The 16480-nt window shown below is 48.9% G+C and overlaps 1 protein-coding gene across 1 annotated transcript; it reads right to left on the bottom strand.

The window, feature by feature from the left end:
* Positions 1 to 4943: 4943 nt before the first annotated feature.
* On the bottom strand, positions 4944 to 10706 carry LOC139028299 (potassium/sodium hyperpolarization-activated cyclic nucleotide-gated channel 4-like). Its single transcript, XM_070445299.1, has 4 exons — positions 10701 to 10706; positions 9917 to 10019; positions 9458 to 9622; positions 4944 to 6922 (listed from the first exon to the last, which is right to left on the bottom strand). Exons 1-4 carry the CDS (start codon positions 10704 to 10706, stop codon positions 4944 to 4946), a joined length of 2253 nt encoding a protein of 750 aa, XP_070301400.1.
* Between the last annotated feature and the right edge of the window lie 5774 nt (positions 10707 to 16480).

Below are 16480 nucleotides of genomic sequence, written 5' to 3'. Positions count from 1 at the left end.
CCCCCCCCCCACACACACACACACCTTGTTCACAACACAAACTGGCTCCAAAGCATTAAGAGGAAAGAAATTCCACAGATTACTTTTAGCATGGGCACTATATTAATTGAATGCATTCCAGGTGATACGTCATGAAGCTGGTTTGAGAGAATTGCCAAGAGTGAGTAAACGAAATCAAGGCACAGGGGTGGTATTTGAAGAATCTCAAATATATAATAGATTTAGATTTGTTTAACACTTTTTGGTTACATAATGATTCCATGTGTTTTTTCATTAGTTTTGATGTCTTCACTAATTATTCTAGGCAATGTAGAACACAGTAAAAATAAAGAAAAAACCTTGAATGAAGTAGGTGTTCTAAAAACTTTTGAACCGTATTGTATTTCTCCATCGCAACATTATTATGAAAAGGGGCCCTCAGCACCCAAAACACAGTTTTCTGAGGACTTGTGGGAGAGTGGCTGATGATGTGGCTCACTTGCATGCACTTTTCGGTAGGGCTGAATTGTGTCAGACGGAGGAGAAATCTGCACATCATGCATCCCTGACTCCATCCTGAAGTGGTCGGCAGATCTGAACACAACCAGGCACAATGGAACTTTGTGGCATCTAGACCAGGTCTTTTCAATGCGATCTTCCTATTCTGAATGCAGAAGTCCATGTAAGTGTCAAGTGTAGACATGGCCAAAGACAACATACACCACTTGAAGAATAAATAAGGCATCAAAGGAAGACCAGACAGTTCAGTGTTAGGGAGGTGGGGCCTAGGTAAGAGACAGAGTCATGTACATTCAGACGGGACACTGACAGCTCCCTGAACGACAGACTGGAATGATTGACACACTATGGCACTCCTTATCTGTGATAATGGCCCAGGTCTTCCAGGGCAGGTCCAGACCAAGCTAATCGATCACTGTCTTGTGCCTATCTCTCTTTAAGCCATGACCTGTGCCTCCCTGCCAACCCATCTTCAGACACCGAACCACTCCCAGACATCGACCCTGGCACTGGGCTGAACACGCTGGGCTGAGATCTCTCTTGTGCCTATCTCTCTTTAAGCCATGACCTGTGCCTCCCCTGCCCACCCATCTTCAGACACCGACCACTCCCAGACATCGACCCTGGCACTGGGCTGAACACGCTGGGCTGAGATCTCTCCTACAGACACACACGCACATGTACAAACACACAGGCACACACACCGTTACCTCAGCAACACCCAAAAGCTGCCTCAAATACCCACAAATCAATATCCTCCTGCCTCCCACAAACCTCCACGAGCGCTCCGGAACAATCATAAGGCAGGGGTGACATGCCTTCAACGTCCCCCAGAAAACAAGCAGCTCGTCAGCCTGCGAACCCCATGGGCTGCCTGTCTACCTGTCAGCGCCCTGACCGTCTGTCCAACCACGTCATTCCTTCAATCTATCAGAGTCTCCTCACATTTACTCCTCTGTCTCAACCACTATCTCCCTCAACCCCGATCCAAAGTAGTCACATTTCCCAACTCAGACTTAATGAGGTCATATTGTGGAAAATAAACAAACCGGTTGAGGTTCTTGTTGTATTTTTGTTCAGATGTGAAACAGCCACGGCAGTCTATTAGCTTCGTGTTTTAACAGCTCCAGCAGTCACAGGCTTTAACGATTGCACTGTACACACTATAGACATCAATATTCCTCCACTGGAGCTGATCACTTCCCTGTTCCCTCCCTGTATCCAGCCAATCACGCTGCTGAGTGTTCTATCTGAGAGAATAAACGCATCCCCCTCCCTCCCTCCCTCCCTCCCTCCCTCCCTCCCTCCCTTCCTGTCTGTTTGTCTGTCTGAGGTGATGTCTGTGGGTTTCCCACCGTCAGCCGACCTGTCAGAGAGGCAGGTGCCACACGTCAGACAGACACCCATAGTGAATAAATATTTCAGAGCTTTCTAGATAGATAGCGCCTCGCTGCAGACGGAGACCAGGTGTAAAACAACAACAACAAACAGAGGGAGAGAGAGAAAGAGAGACGATTTAAAACCGATACTTTAGATCTGCATTCACTCCAATGGGAGAACAGAACTCATTTTAAAAGCCCTTTTAATCAATAGAAATCTTACTGTCCTGTTCAAATGAATTCAATTCAGCACTGCAATTTGCACTGGGAGACTGTCATGGCTTGTGTGTGTGTATGCATGTGCATGGGTGTGTGCATATCCGTGTGCATGCGTTCCTGTGTGTGTGTGTGTGTGATTAGCCCTTGTTACAGGTCTGCTGAGGGAGGTAGTAATGAGAGACTAGAGTGTGGTCACTGTGCACTTCTGTCAACAAGATCATGCTGGCCTTACACGGGTCAGAGGTCAGGGGTTGTGTTGTGGCTGAGTGGTGTGACTGAGATAGAGATGGACCCAGCTGTCTGAACCCAGGGTAACATGCTGCTCCTTATGATGGGCTGTGGAGAGAGGCAGAGGTGATTACTGCTACCTGTCTATACAGAACATACAGCCAGGCATACAGCTGGTTGGTTGAAATTACATCATGTTATCTGGTTGGAATGAAGTCATGTTATCTGGTTGAAATGACGTCATGTTATCTGGTTGGCATTAACGTCAGGTTATCGTGGTTGAATGTACGACAATGTTATCTGGTTGAAATGACGTCATGGTCATCTGTTGAAATTACTGTCATTAGTTATATCTGGTTGAAAGACGTCATGTTATCTGGATGGAATGACGTCATTGGTTATCTTGTTTGAAATGACGTCATGTTAATCTGGTTGAAATGACGTCATGGTTATCTTGGTTGAAATGACGCCATGTTTATCTGGTTGAATGAGTCATGTTTCTGTGGAATGACGTCATGTTATCTGGATGGTGAATGACGTCATGTTATCTGGATGGAATGACGTCATGTTATCGTGGTTGAAATGACGTCATGTTATCTGTTGAAATGACGTCATGTTTTATCTGGTTGAAAATGACGTTATGTTATCTGATGGAATGACGGTCATTGTTCTGGTTGATAATAGTCATGTATTGGTTCGCATTACGTAATGTTATCGGATGGAATGGCGTCATGTTATTCGGTGAAATGACGTCATGTTATCCTGGTTGAAATGTACGTATGTATTGGATGGAATGACATCAGTTATCTGGATGGATTGAAGTCATGTTATCTGGTTGAAATGACGTCATTTATCGCTGGTTGAATGACGTCATGTTATCTGGTGAATGATTCGAATGTATGTATCTTTGGTTCGCATTACGAATGTTATCTGGATGAAGACGTCTATGTTAGTCTGGATGGAATGACGTCATGTTATCTGGATGGAATGACGTCATGTTATCTGGATGGAATGAAGTCATGTTATCTGGATGGAATGAAGTCATGTTATCTGGATGGAATTATGTAATTTCAACCATTCTTGTCCGCTGGGATTAATCTCAACATACAGGACTATGAAATTGTCCACAACTACCATTTCTATTCTGTCATGACCCGTCTTCCTGTCTGTACCTCCTTGATGTAAAACTGCATAACCCATATTTATTCTAAACAAAAATAAATGAAATGTACATACATTCAACATGTTTAACTCAACACTGCCATTCAATGTGGGAGAATGTCTACGTTGACCGTATAGCAGCTGTGGATAGTAATGTGGAGTGGTAAGATCTTTTCTATCAAGCAGCACACAGGTATCTGATATCATTACAATAATAAACGTAATTGCTTATGTCCAAATTGTCTATTTCCTGTGTGTTTGCTACATTATCTGACTGTGAAGTATGTGTGATTGACGGCTCTGGGAGCACTAGTGAGTGTAGTCTTTTCTAGCATTGAGAGATTGAAGGATCCTGGAGGTACACAACTCCACACACAAGCTGGGATGGTAGTCCTAGTTTTGTGAAAAGGCAAAACCCCCCTTGGTTAGTCTGGCAAGCTCTTGCCTTGCATTAGACTACTCTCCCTCTCTTTCTCTCTCTCTCTTAAACACACAGACACACACTCAAACACACACTCACACTCAGTCACTATCACACACACATAAATGCACACACTCTGTCCACTAGCACACAGATTGCAGGGCTCAACTTGTCCTTGTCCATCCAAAACATTTGCGGCATGATGAGCTTGGAAGACAAAGTGAATTTGTTAGGACAGGGTTGAGGACACTGCAGGAAGCCTATCACTAACACATCATACTGTCTCACTACAGGGATGGAGGGCCTGTAGCCCACTCAACACCCCCCAATACTACGACAATACAACGACACACAGGCCAAAGAGGAGGCAGATTGATCACCCCAGAGGAAAGTCTTTTTGGTTTCCTAAAATCTCTTCTCCACCTCGGAAGGTTTCGTAAAGTCTATACAGTGGATAAATAAGTAATATAATCGATAATAGATGATTAAGGATCAACAATATGTGATCCTGTATAGGATGAAAAAATACGTCTGTCTGCTCTTATTGAAGCATGTATTTTCTGCTGAAAAGGTTGATTTTGTTCTTTTAAAACACACAAAAAAGCATCTATACATGCAGGTATTAGTGCATAGGTTCCTGCAAAAAAGTACTATTGTGTTGTCCATCTAACCATCAAACCAAACCCCATCATATGAATTTGGCATAGTTAGAAACAAAGAAATGACCATCTCTTAAATGGATATCATTTTCTGTTCACACCCTCCTGTCCCTTGATTAGCATATATTTTAAATATATTTCTATGTATATACGTATGAATAAAAAAGGGACGAGGACAAAACAAAAACAAAGAAAGAGCAGTAGACTAGGGAGCTCGAAGTTACCTGGTTAAGTGTCATCTTTTAAATCACAGTAATATTAAGATGGTGGAAATGATAACGATTAGAACACAGTGAAGGCTAAAAGAGAATGACATCATACAGGAAGATCGTTTGTGTACTAGTCCAGGGAGGGTGCACAGGAGGGTGTGATCAAACCTCACAAATTGGAGGTTAGTTTGGAGCGGACAGGTTCTAGTTCAGAGTGGGCTGCAGAGCCTTTCCGTGGCGGCAGGGCCGGGGAGGCCACGGGGGACTGAGTCTGGTGCTGCAGGTGTCCTGGAGACATCTGGGCAGGGACAGGAGGAGCCATGTGCCCTGACACCGAGCTACAGGGTTTTGGAACTAGGATGGGGGAGGAGTAGGGCGAGGAGAGGCAGTATCCTGGCTCCATGGAGGAGCGTGGGGGCGAGGTGCGAGGGGGTGAGGAGCGTGGGGGTGAGGTGCGAGGTGGTGAGGAGCGTGGGAGTGAGGAGTATCCCATGGCCTGGGCCACATCCTGGGGCAGGGAGGGGTTAGAACAGGACAATAGTTTCATATCCTCAGAGAAGCTGCCCAGCCCCAGCAGAGACTCACTGCCGGCTGCGTGCTGCTGGCTGGGGAGGGAGGTCTGGGSRATGAGCAGAGAGCTGTGGGACCCRGTGGCACTGGACGAGTCACTGTAGTGGAAAGTCCTTCCTGTGACTGGGCTTTGGACCGTGGGGCTAGGCCCCAGAGGGGTGTAGCAGGGCGAGCCGTTACCTGAGCCGTACTGGGCCAACGAGGCCAGGGCAGACCTCTCCAGGGACAGCTGAGGGACCAGGCCAGAATGTAAGCCTGCCAGGCTGAACTGGGTCAGGGGAGACGGGGAGCCCTCTGGGGCCTGCTGGGTGGAGGAGGAGGATGGGGAGCCTGGAGGGGGGAGGTGGTAGAACCCACAAGGAGTCCTACCCCCGCCTGCAAACTGCTGCAGGGAGCCCACCTGTGGAGGCTTGGGGGGCAGCTGGCTGTGGAGCAGCTGACAGGGGTTCATGTTGCTGGATGAACCAGTGGACTGGGGGCTGATACTACAACCAGAACTAGAGGTACCCAGAACTCCAATTGTCATTCCACTTGTAGCCCCTCCCATTGCCTCTCCTATATGCCCTCCAGCTGCCCCTCCCATTGCTCCACCAGCTCCTATATGGCCTCCACTAGTTCCTCTAATGTGCCCACCACTAGCCCCTCCTGAGTACCCCCCAGTGGCTCCTCCTATATGCCCTCCAGTAGTATATCCTTCTATAGACCCACGTCTACCCCAACCAGTGGCCCTTCTTATTTTCCCACCCGTGGCCCCCTCAGCAACCCCTCCTATTTCACCTCCGGTAGCGCCTCCTGAAGACCAACCTGTAGCCCCCCCAGTAGCTCCCCCTGTTGCTCCACCCATCCCTGTCCCCACGGCTCCCCCCATGGCTCCCTGCTGGAAGAGGGCAGCGAGAGGCGGGGTGGTGCAGCGGAATGGCTGCTGCGTCTGGGGCTGTGAGTGAAGCTGGGCCGTGCTCTGGGCCGTGCTGTGGGAGGGAGAGCCCCCGGAGGAGGAGAAAGGCCCAAAGGGAAAGGCGGAGGCCCCGGTAGGCCCAGGCTGGGTTCCACTGCTGCTGGACGCCTGCTGACTGGAGCTGGCTGCCCCTGACCCCTGAGTCGTGTGGTGGGCCCGGAAGGAGGCCAGCAGGGCTGTGTCCATCCCAGAGCAGTGCAGTTTAGARGGGGTGCTGGAYGGGGAGTCAGGCCCCATGYAGGAGGTGGGKGCCGACGTGTGGAACTTCTTCAGCCGGCCYGGGGGAGGGTCCTGGAGGTTCCTGGAGCCCAGGACCGTGACCGGCGGGCGGAAGAGCGCGGCGGGGAGGTGTGGGAGGTGGGGGTGGTGCGTCAAGGCGATGGCKACAGAGGTGGTGGCGGCAGCAGCCTGCAGGGGTGCCTGGATGAGGGGAGCCCAGATGACGGGGGTGTGCCCCGGAGACGGGGGCTGAGGTGGAGGAATGTTCTGGAGGAGGTGGGCGCAGGTGGCCATGTCTCTGTCATGCTGCACAATCTGCTGGATGATCTCGTTCTCCTGGTAGTTGAGAACGCCGGAGCTCAGGTCGTGCTGCACCTTGTGCTGCAGGAGGGAGTTCTTCTTCCCTGTGAGACAGACAGACAGACAGACAGACAGACAGACAGACAGACAGACAGACAGGCAGACAGGCAGACAGGCAGACAGGCAGACAGGCAGACAGGCAGACAGGCAGACAGACAGACAGACCACACAGAAACAGTACAATTAGCCGGATCGTCCAGTTAGTTAGTTAAACACTCTGGAATTGCATCTGATTTAGAGATAGTTTTTTCACTATACAGTTAGCCACACACTGCCTGGCCCTACTGCACAATAACCAGCTACATCATAATCACCCCTGATCCTGTGAACAAGCAACACATTTGCCAACAAAGMCCYCTGAGTSTTACTGAGTTTTAGCCCCTAGGCTGCACATTGACTATTAAAGGGCGTCAGAARGGCTGTGATCAGCCTACTCCCAGACTCCTCTTTGATTCCTYTMTCACACGGTCGCTGCATTCTGAAGCACTTCTCCCTAACAGCACCGAGCACAAGGACAGAGCTTGAAAAGAGAAACCCCGGCTGAAATTTGGAGGAGGGAGAGAGAGAGAGAGAGAGAGAGAGAGAGGGGGGACGGGGACGTAGCCTACCAAGGGGAATAACACAGAGGAAGCATGATAGCTCCAGCAGGCTGTGTGTGTGTGTGTGTGTTTGTTTGACTAGCTCTTACTGTGGAGCCGTAGATAAGAGGCAAAGTGAATGCAGATGAAACACGGCTCTGAATGGGGACATGGCTGACTGATATGGAAAGAATGAGGYYCTGGTCAGTGTTCACACTAACGTCAGTGATTTCACAGTGTAGGGCAGTGCTCCMCTGCTGTCATTGGATGGCCAGAGCTCCATGGCCAGTGGTGGAGGGGTCAGGGGTCAGCCACTCACCAGATTACAGAGACAGGATGGGGATGGCCTGAAATAGCTCTCTATGACAAGACAAGCTAAGTAACAAAAAGTTGAACTCAACTCTGGCCCTATCCGTCTTGGGTGGACATGCCAGCAGTGACAGGGTTAATTCACCGTATGTTCTAAAGCACTAATCCTGAAAGGCTGGTGCTATGTGGTGGGATTGAAATCGTACAGTACCCGCACGCTCAGCTCGCTACTGTCAATGCAATTAGGCCCAGATCAATCTCTCTCCATTTCAGATATGAGAGGCTTGCGATTAGGGGGAGCAGTGCTGGGGGCTGTCTGTCGGTCTGCCCTGACCCCGACGCCGCTCGCACGCAGCCGTAGCAGGCCCAGCTCTGATCCGATTGCACAGGGTCCATTAAGACAGTAATTAATTAGTAGGGCATCGCTGTGTGAATGACTTCATTATGCAGGAGGGCTGGGGAAAGGTGAACACCATCTATTTACAACATGCAGACACAAAGGCATCAGGCATCAGGACCAGGAGAGGTTGATATTGGAGGCAGGAGGAGGAGGCTTTCCCTCATCGCTTCAAAGCAGCCATTTTCACCAAAGAAAGAGCCCCTTGCCTGCAGCCATTGTTCAACATTTCATTAGAGACATACCCAGGGCCGTAATGAAGCACGCAGAGATAGTTCAGTTATGATCGAGGCGTGCTGACGTTCACTGTGAATCTTTTATTTGTCTGGGCTGGCTGAGAACTGAATGAAGTGTCATATCAGTGCACACGCTGTACACGTCACTGAAGTGGTGCTAGTATGAAAATAACCAGTATTTTATGTACTTAACTACTGTATTCCAAACACCTACCTCCCCTGTTCTTCAGGGCCAATACAACAGATGTGATCCATTCTCTTACTGTTAGCACCGGACATTTTATCTGTCACTATCTGTTATGTAAATTGTATATAACTAACCAAACTAAATACACTACTTTCACTAGGACAACTAGGTGAGCTATATATCGTGAGTTCTTCACCACCACCATGGGGTTTTCCTCTCTTTAACTTACATCACTGTCCCTGCCTGGAGAGATTATCACATGAGATGATAAAACAATATCCTGTAGAATAGAGAGAGTTGTCTCCTCTCCTCTCTCTGTGGTGCCCATCCGTCCCTCCTCCCTGGCAGCCAGGGCCCACGGTGCCAGATGTGTGGAGGCCAGCGTGGGAGGGGTGGAGACATCTGAGCTAATATGACACATCTGTTTGCCTTGCCTACTGGTCCAACTGGCCCTGAGCAGGTCACTAACATACACAAACACTGACTGCATGGCCTCTCCTCTTCGCTGGCTGCTCACTTAGCTGGAAACAGCTCCCCTCCAGAGGATTCCTCAGCTTTGGCACATCTGTGTTTGATTCTCAGACAGACACCTCCATGTACAGTACAGTGACCGGCAGCTGACTCCACTTTGTAATTTACTCAGCCAATCCATATCCATTTACTACAACATCACGTTTCATTTGTTCCATCCGGGATTTTAACCAGTGGCAATCTAGTACAGAGTGTTACCTGGGGACTGTAACACGTCTTTGAATAGATTCATACTTCAAAATACTTGACAGTGGAGAGGCGGATGATTGGCTGTAACGATCAGCTCAATTACAGTGATACATATGGAGTTGAAAGTCATGTTGTACTATGTAGTCTCTTACCTATGCGGTCCAACCGGTCCAGAGCCACGGTCTCGAAGGCCCGTCTCATCATGGGGTACTCTTCCAGGACCTCATTGAAGTTGTCCACAGACAGAGAGTACAGACGGCAGTAGGTGTCTGCTCTGACGCTGGCTGTTCTTCTACCCCGCGTCAACAGACAGATCTCTGCACAGGACACAGGAAGAGAGGAAAGTCGACACACTATGACGTCATGGTGACATGTTCACTATGGTCAAGGTAGAGATCCTGTTGTCGAGTAGGGCTGATGTTATGCCAACGGTGCTCCACTTCTTATCAAACGTCAGGGACATCTTTGTGAAGGCTGACAGAAGTATTAAGACCTAATGTTTCCTATGACATGTATCACCCCGACTGAATTCTCTCATGTGTAAACTAGACCTGAAGGGATGACACACGCTGCTGTGAAAAATAGATAAATATCACTATTGTCCCACTTACCGTTTATGATGACGAAAATGGGGAACAAAAACGTGAACCGCTGAACCAGGGGTAGGCAACCGTGTTCCTGGAGTGCCACAGGTACTGCAGGATTAGGTTCCAACTAGGCACCACACCAGACCAACTAAGCTACTTGATCAGTTCAGTGATTGCCTAAATTCAACACACCTGGTCTTCCAGGTCAAAAACATGAAGTGCCTGCGGCCCTCCAGGACCAGGGATTCTTACCCCTGTGCTGAACTGTTTTTCCCCCTCTCCTTTTTTAGCATTACATTTACATTACATTTAAGTCATTTAGCAGACGCTCTTATCCAGAGCGACTTACAAATTGGTGCATTCACCTTATGATATCCAGTGGAACAACCACTTTACAATAGTGCATCTAACTCTTTTAAGGGGGGGGGTTAGAAGGATTACTTTATCCTATCCTAGGTATTCCTTAAAGAGGTGGGGTTTCAGGTGTCTCCGGAAGGTGGTGATTGACTCCGCTGCATTACAAATGAGAATTTTCTGTAATCCACAGCTGAAGCACTAAATGCCATTTTGAAAGCTTAGAGGTCTGCTAGACCTCCTCTGTCATGCCAGATCAGGAGAATAATGTTCCATTTAACAGTCAGCCGTGCTGTGGAGCTCTGGTATCAACAGCACCCCTATGCCGTGTGCCTGCCGCGGGTGTGTGTGTGTTGTTTGTGTGTGAGTGTGTGTGAATTTACAGTATGCGTGCCATGTGCTTTTCTGTCACAATCACACACATCCCACTTGTGGGCCACTCTCCGACTCTCACTTTCATCTACTCTCCAACTCTCAGTCCCAATCCCACGATAACACTTAGTCCTTTTCTCAGAAAAAGCCTTTTCCAACGCCACACTCTCCTTTTCAATTCTCAGTTTGCTGCAAAATTAACTGCCTTCTCCTGCTCCCTATGTAACATTTACTAGGAATCCCTCTTCATCATATCACTTTGAATCTCACTTCTCACTAATCTGTTTTCTCTCTCGCTCCTCCTCTCCTTTCCCTCTCATACTGCCTCTCTGTGTATTGCACAGTGCATGGCGGTTAGAGAGGATTCTGCCTTCTCTCTCAGTGCAGCCAGATACCCAGCAGCCAAAGCTCCTTGTCCCTGACCATGTCTGCCCTAATGAAAACACATGCTGCAGTCATCCTGTTGTGTGTGTGCGTGTGAGTGAGAGAGGGAGTTGTGTGTGTCTGCGCTGCTGGGAACCCATTTGTGTGTTTGTGTGGTGCTCCCAGGTCAGCTCTGGCTCGGGGCCTGTGTTGGGGTCCGTTTTCTGCAGGCCGCTCTGCTCCCAGTAACTCCCCTCTGAGAGGAGCGTCCTCCCTGCCTGGCTGTATTAAATCTTTTGCCTCGTGGCTTCTGGCTGAAACCAGCATGCTGAGATGAACACTGAGCTGCAGAGCCTTTCTTCCAGCCTTCTTCCTGTCTTAAGAGAAGGGATGTAAAGCCCAGACTCTTAGCACTGGTATCTGAACTCTGACTGTAGAAGACCCAGCATGGTAGCAATGAGTAGCAGCTAGAGCTCACGCTAAACAATGAGAGATTAACACTCAATCCTGGGAACCTGGGATAAATGGAGGGACGAAACCCTGCGACCCTGACAGAGGAACACTGAGTTGGACCCATATCAAGCTAAAGATGAAGTCATTATACATGAGCGCTGGTAATAAACTCAGCAAACAAAGATAACGTCCCTTTTTCAGGATCCTGTCTCATCACGAATAAATTCGTTAAAAAGTCCAAATAACTTCCACAGATCTCATTGTAAATGGGTTTAAACACTGTTTCCCATGACTTGTTCAATGAACATAACATTATGAACATGCACCTCGTGAACGGTCGTTTATGCACTAACTAGCGCTTACGGACGGTAGGGCAATTAAGGTCACAGCTATGGAAATTAGGACACTAAAGAGGCCTTTCCTACTGACTCTGAAAAACCCAAAAGAAAGATTAGCCCAGGGTCCCTGCTCATCTGCGTGCAATGGTGCCTTAGGCACTGCTGCAAGGAGGGCATGAAGGACTGCGTAGAATGGTGGTGCCATGGAATAAATTGGCCAATGTCCGTACGTGTGCATGACGCCTCTAAGAACTAGTTCTACAGGGACAGGAATGGATACAGCTGTTTCCGTCCGCATTTGGCAGTATCCACATGGAGTACACACCTACCACAGGAATCGGTACATCCGAACAGTCACACCTGCGGAGACAGGTACAGGGATGGCTAACAACATTACGCCCAAGTTACTACTCAGCAGGACGCACAATCCTCCATCAGTGCTCAGATGTCCGCAATAGGTCCTGAGAAAGTCTGAGACTGCAAGGTCTTGTAGGCTCTTTGTAAGGCAGGTCCTCACCAGACACTCAACTGGCACAAGGTACCTTATGGGCACAAACCCATCCGTCGCGTGGATCTCAGACAAGGATGGCAAAAGTGCTCTTCACTGACGAGTCGTGGTTTTGTCTCACCAGGGCGTGATGTTCGGATTTGCGTTATCGTCGAAGGAATGAACGTTACACCGATGGCCTACTAGGAGGCGGGATCGATTTGGAGGTGCGAGGGTCCATCAGTGGTCTGGGGCGTGTGTCACAGCATCATCGACTGAGCTTGTTGTCATTGCAGGCCAATAATCCAACGCTGTGCGTTACAGGAATGACATTCCCTCCCTCATGTGGTACGCCTCAATGCAAGGCTCATCCTGGACATGACCCTCAGCATGACAATGCCACCAGCCATACTGTCGTTCTGTGCGTGATTATCCTGCAAGACAGAAATGTCAGTGTGTCTGCCATGCCAGCTGGAAGAGCCCGGATCTCAATCCCATTGAGCACGTCTGGGACCTGTTGGATCGGAGGGTGAGGGCTAGGGCCATTCCCCCCAGAAATGTCCGGGAACTTGCAGTTGCCTTGGTGGAAGAGTGGGGTAACATCTCACAGCAAGAACTGGCAAATCTGGTGCAGTCCATGAGGAGGAGATGCACTGCAGTACTTAATGCAGCTGGTGGCCACATCAGATACTGACTGTTACTTTTGATTTTGACCTCCCCTTTGTTCAGGGACACATTATTAAATTTCTGTTAGTCACATGTCTGTGCAACTTGTTCAGTTTATGTCTCAGTTGTTGAATCTTGTTATGTTTATACAAATATTTTCACATGTTAAGTTTGCTGAAAATAAACGCAGTTGACAGTGAGAGGATGTTTCTTTTTTCCTGAGTTTATTTGAGGAAATTTGTCGCTCCCTATCCATAGAGGTGTTATTGCTAATAAAAGCTATTGACTTTAAAGGCAAACATCCTCATGTGGTTCTTTCTGTGTTTAAACATTGCTGCTCTGCTGTACTGTGAAAGTCCCGAAGCACTAATTGTAATTGACTAATTGATTTTGCTCGCAGCCTACGTCGGCTATGAAACTAACATTTATTCGATGGTGCATCTAAAGGCACTGTGACCTCTGTCCTACCCTGCTCAAGCACAAACTCCCCTTGCTAGTACATCATTAACAGTCAAATTATGTATGAATGGTTTAATCTCTATGCTGACTCACTTTTACAGTCTGACGCAATAGTACAAAAATCCTGCATGAAATCACTGAACAGGCTTACTTTGTCCAGGTCTGTGTATATGATGTAGTGGCGTGTTTCTTTCTCTCGTCTGTCTTAGCTGCTCCTGCTGCTCTTCAAGGAAGAAAATTGATTTCATAATTGGAGTGAAACACATACAGTAACAACTGTCTACTACACTGTGTGCTTGGAGTGTAAATGGAATTGCTCCAATTAAAATCGGATGTGAAATGGGAGAAACAGGAAGGATGCTGCGCACGACTCCAACACCGTCATTAAGTTTGCCGACGACACGACGGCGGTGGGCCTGATCACCGACGACGATGAGACAGCCTATAGGGAGGAGGTCAGAGACCTGGCAGTGTGGCACCAGGACAACAACCTCTCCCTCAATGTGGGCAAAACAAAGGAACATATTGTGGACTGCATCGACGGGGCTGTAGTGGTGCGGTTCAAGAGCTTCAAGTTCCTCGGTGTCCACATCACTAAGGACCTATCATGGTCCAAACACACCGACACAGCCGTGAAGAGGGTACGACAACATCTCTTCCCCCTAAGGAAACTGAAAATATTTGGCATGGGTCCTTAGATCCTCAAAATGTTATACAGCAGCACCATTGAGAGCATCTTGACTGGCAACATCACCGCTGGCAACTGCTTGGCATCCAACCACAAGGTGCTACAGAGGGTAGTGCGTACGGCCCAGTACATCACTGGGACCAAGCTTCCTGCCATCCAGGACCTCTATACCAGGCAGAGGAAGGCCCTAAAAATTGTCAAAGACTCCAGCCACCCAAGTCATAGACTGTTCTCTCTGCTACCGTACGGCAAGCGGTCCTGAACAGCTTCTACCCCCAAGCCATAAGACTGCTGAACAGTTGATCAAATAGCTACCCACACTATTTACATTGACCCCTTTATTATGTTTTGTATCTTCCTTTTTTGCACTGACTCTCTTAATTTGATTTGCTGTTGTACAGTACAGTATGACCTTGTATACACAACACACATAACTGGCTGGCTCACATTGGAAATGTTTGGGAAATTACTGGGAAATGATGGGGGTTGGTCTTGGGAAGACTCTGTGTGTGTCTGTGTCTGTGTGTGTGTCTGTGTGTATGTGTGTGTTCATTTATGTGTGTGTGTATTAGCTGGGTCTCCCATGGTGAGGTATCAGTGTCCTCCGGCCTGGTCTGGGGAGCCTCACCTGGACTCTGGTTCTCTGCTGTCAGCTCCCATCTCCATCGCCCCTGGCAGCCCACAGGCCCTCTGAGAGGACACTCTCTAACCTTTGAAACATCTGCACCGGGCAGCCTGATTCCCCATGACACACCGCGCTCGCTCGCTCCCTCCCAGCATTAGCATAGGGAAATACACACTGGCCTATGACACACTTGGCTAATGACGAGGAGGGGGTCGGGGAGTGTATGGTTTAGCCATCACCATAGCTGGCTGGTATGTCACTTCTCACGCCTCTCCTTCTTCCTCAATGCTAACAGCAGCAATTACTTATACACTGTTGCTGTTAGATCCTGTTTGATGCTGCATGGGGAACTTATTTTTTTTTACTAGCTTAATACAATGTTAAACGTGTAGCTCAGTTGACAATAATAAGTCTACAGAATATTCAACTCAGTCCTGCACTCTTTCCTTCCCCGTTACACCTCTCTAGGGAGTGGTGAGGCGTGTAAAATGGGTTAAGGGGCGAGAGATTACCTGCGACTCCACTGCCAACCCTCTTCAATGACTCAACTCAGTCAGGCAGCATTTGGCAAGCTCTACAGTCTGCTTCTCCACAGAGACAGGGATGAGACAAGGACAGGGTCAGGACAGGAGACACGGCTGAGCCAGGACAGAGACCAGGGACTGATACAAGGACAGGGAACAGAGCATCGACTGAGACAGGGACAGAGACAGGATGGGGGACAGAGGCAGAGACAGGGACCTGAGGAATAGGAACATAGGCAGGGACCAGAGACAGGGACTGACGACAGGACAGGGACAGAGACCAGGGGACTGAGACAGGAATAGAGACATAGGCAGAGACAGGGACAGAGACAGGGACTGAACAGGACGGAGACAGGAATACGGACATAGGCAGAGACAGGGAACAAGAAGGGACTGAACAGGACAGGGAAGAGACGCGGACTGAGACAAGGACAGGGGAACAACACACGGGACTGAGACAGGAAATAGAGACATAGGCAGGAACAGGGACAGAGACACGGACTGAGACAGGGACAGAGACAGAGGACTGAGACAGAAGGAATAGAGCACTAGGCAGAGACAGGACAGAGACAGGGACTGACACAAAGGGACAGGACAGAGACAACGGACTGAGACAAGACCAGAGACAGGACTGAGCCAAGACAGGACGGAGACACGGACTGAGAAATCAGGGACAGAGACAGAGACAGGACAGCGAATGGGGACAGAGGCAAGAACAGGGCACGAGACAGCGACGGAGCAGAGGACACGGATGAGAGACAGAAATAGAGACAAAGGCAGGTAAGAGGTCCCAGAGACAGGGAAAGGAGACAGGACCATGGGGGACAGAGGCAGAGAACAGGCACTGAGACAAGGGACAGAGACACGGACTGAGACAGGGAAGGGACTGAGACTAGGAATAGAGACATAGCAGAGACCAGGGCTCAGAGACAGGGACAGAGACAGGAATGGCGACAGAGGCAGAGACAAAGGCACTGGACAAGGACAAGGGACAAGAAAGAGACACGGACCTGAGCAGGAATAGAGACATAGGCAGAGGGGGGACGGGAGGGGACAAGAGGAACACGGACTGAGACAGAAGACACGGGATGAGAAGGAATAGAGACCTAGGCAGAGGACAGGGCTCAGAGACAGGGACAGAGGACCAGGAATGCGGGGACAGAGGCAGCAGACAGCACTGAGACAAGGAACAGGAAGAGCCACGGACTGAGAAACAGAGAACGGACTGAGACAGGAATAGAGACATAGGCAGGACAGGT

This window comes from Salvelinus sp. IW2-2015, linkage group LG10, assembly GCF_002910315.2.
Source record: "Salvelinus sp. IW2-2015 linkage group LG10, ASM291031v2, whole genome shotgun sequence".
Classification (NCBI taxonomy): Eukaryota; Metazoa; Chordata; class Actinopteri; order Salmoniformes; family Salmonidae; genus Salvelinus; species Salvelinus sp. IW2-2015.
Note: the sequence above shows the minus strand (reverse complement) of the source record. Positions and strands in the feature narration are given on the sequence as shown.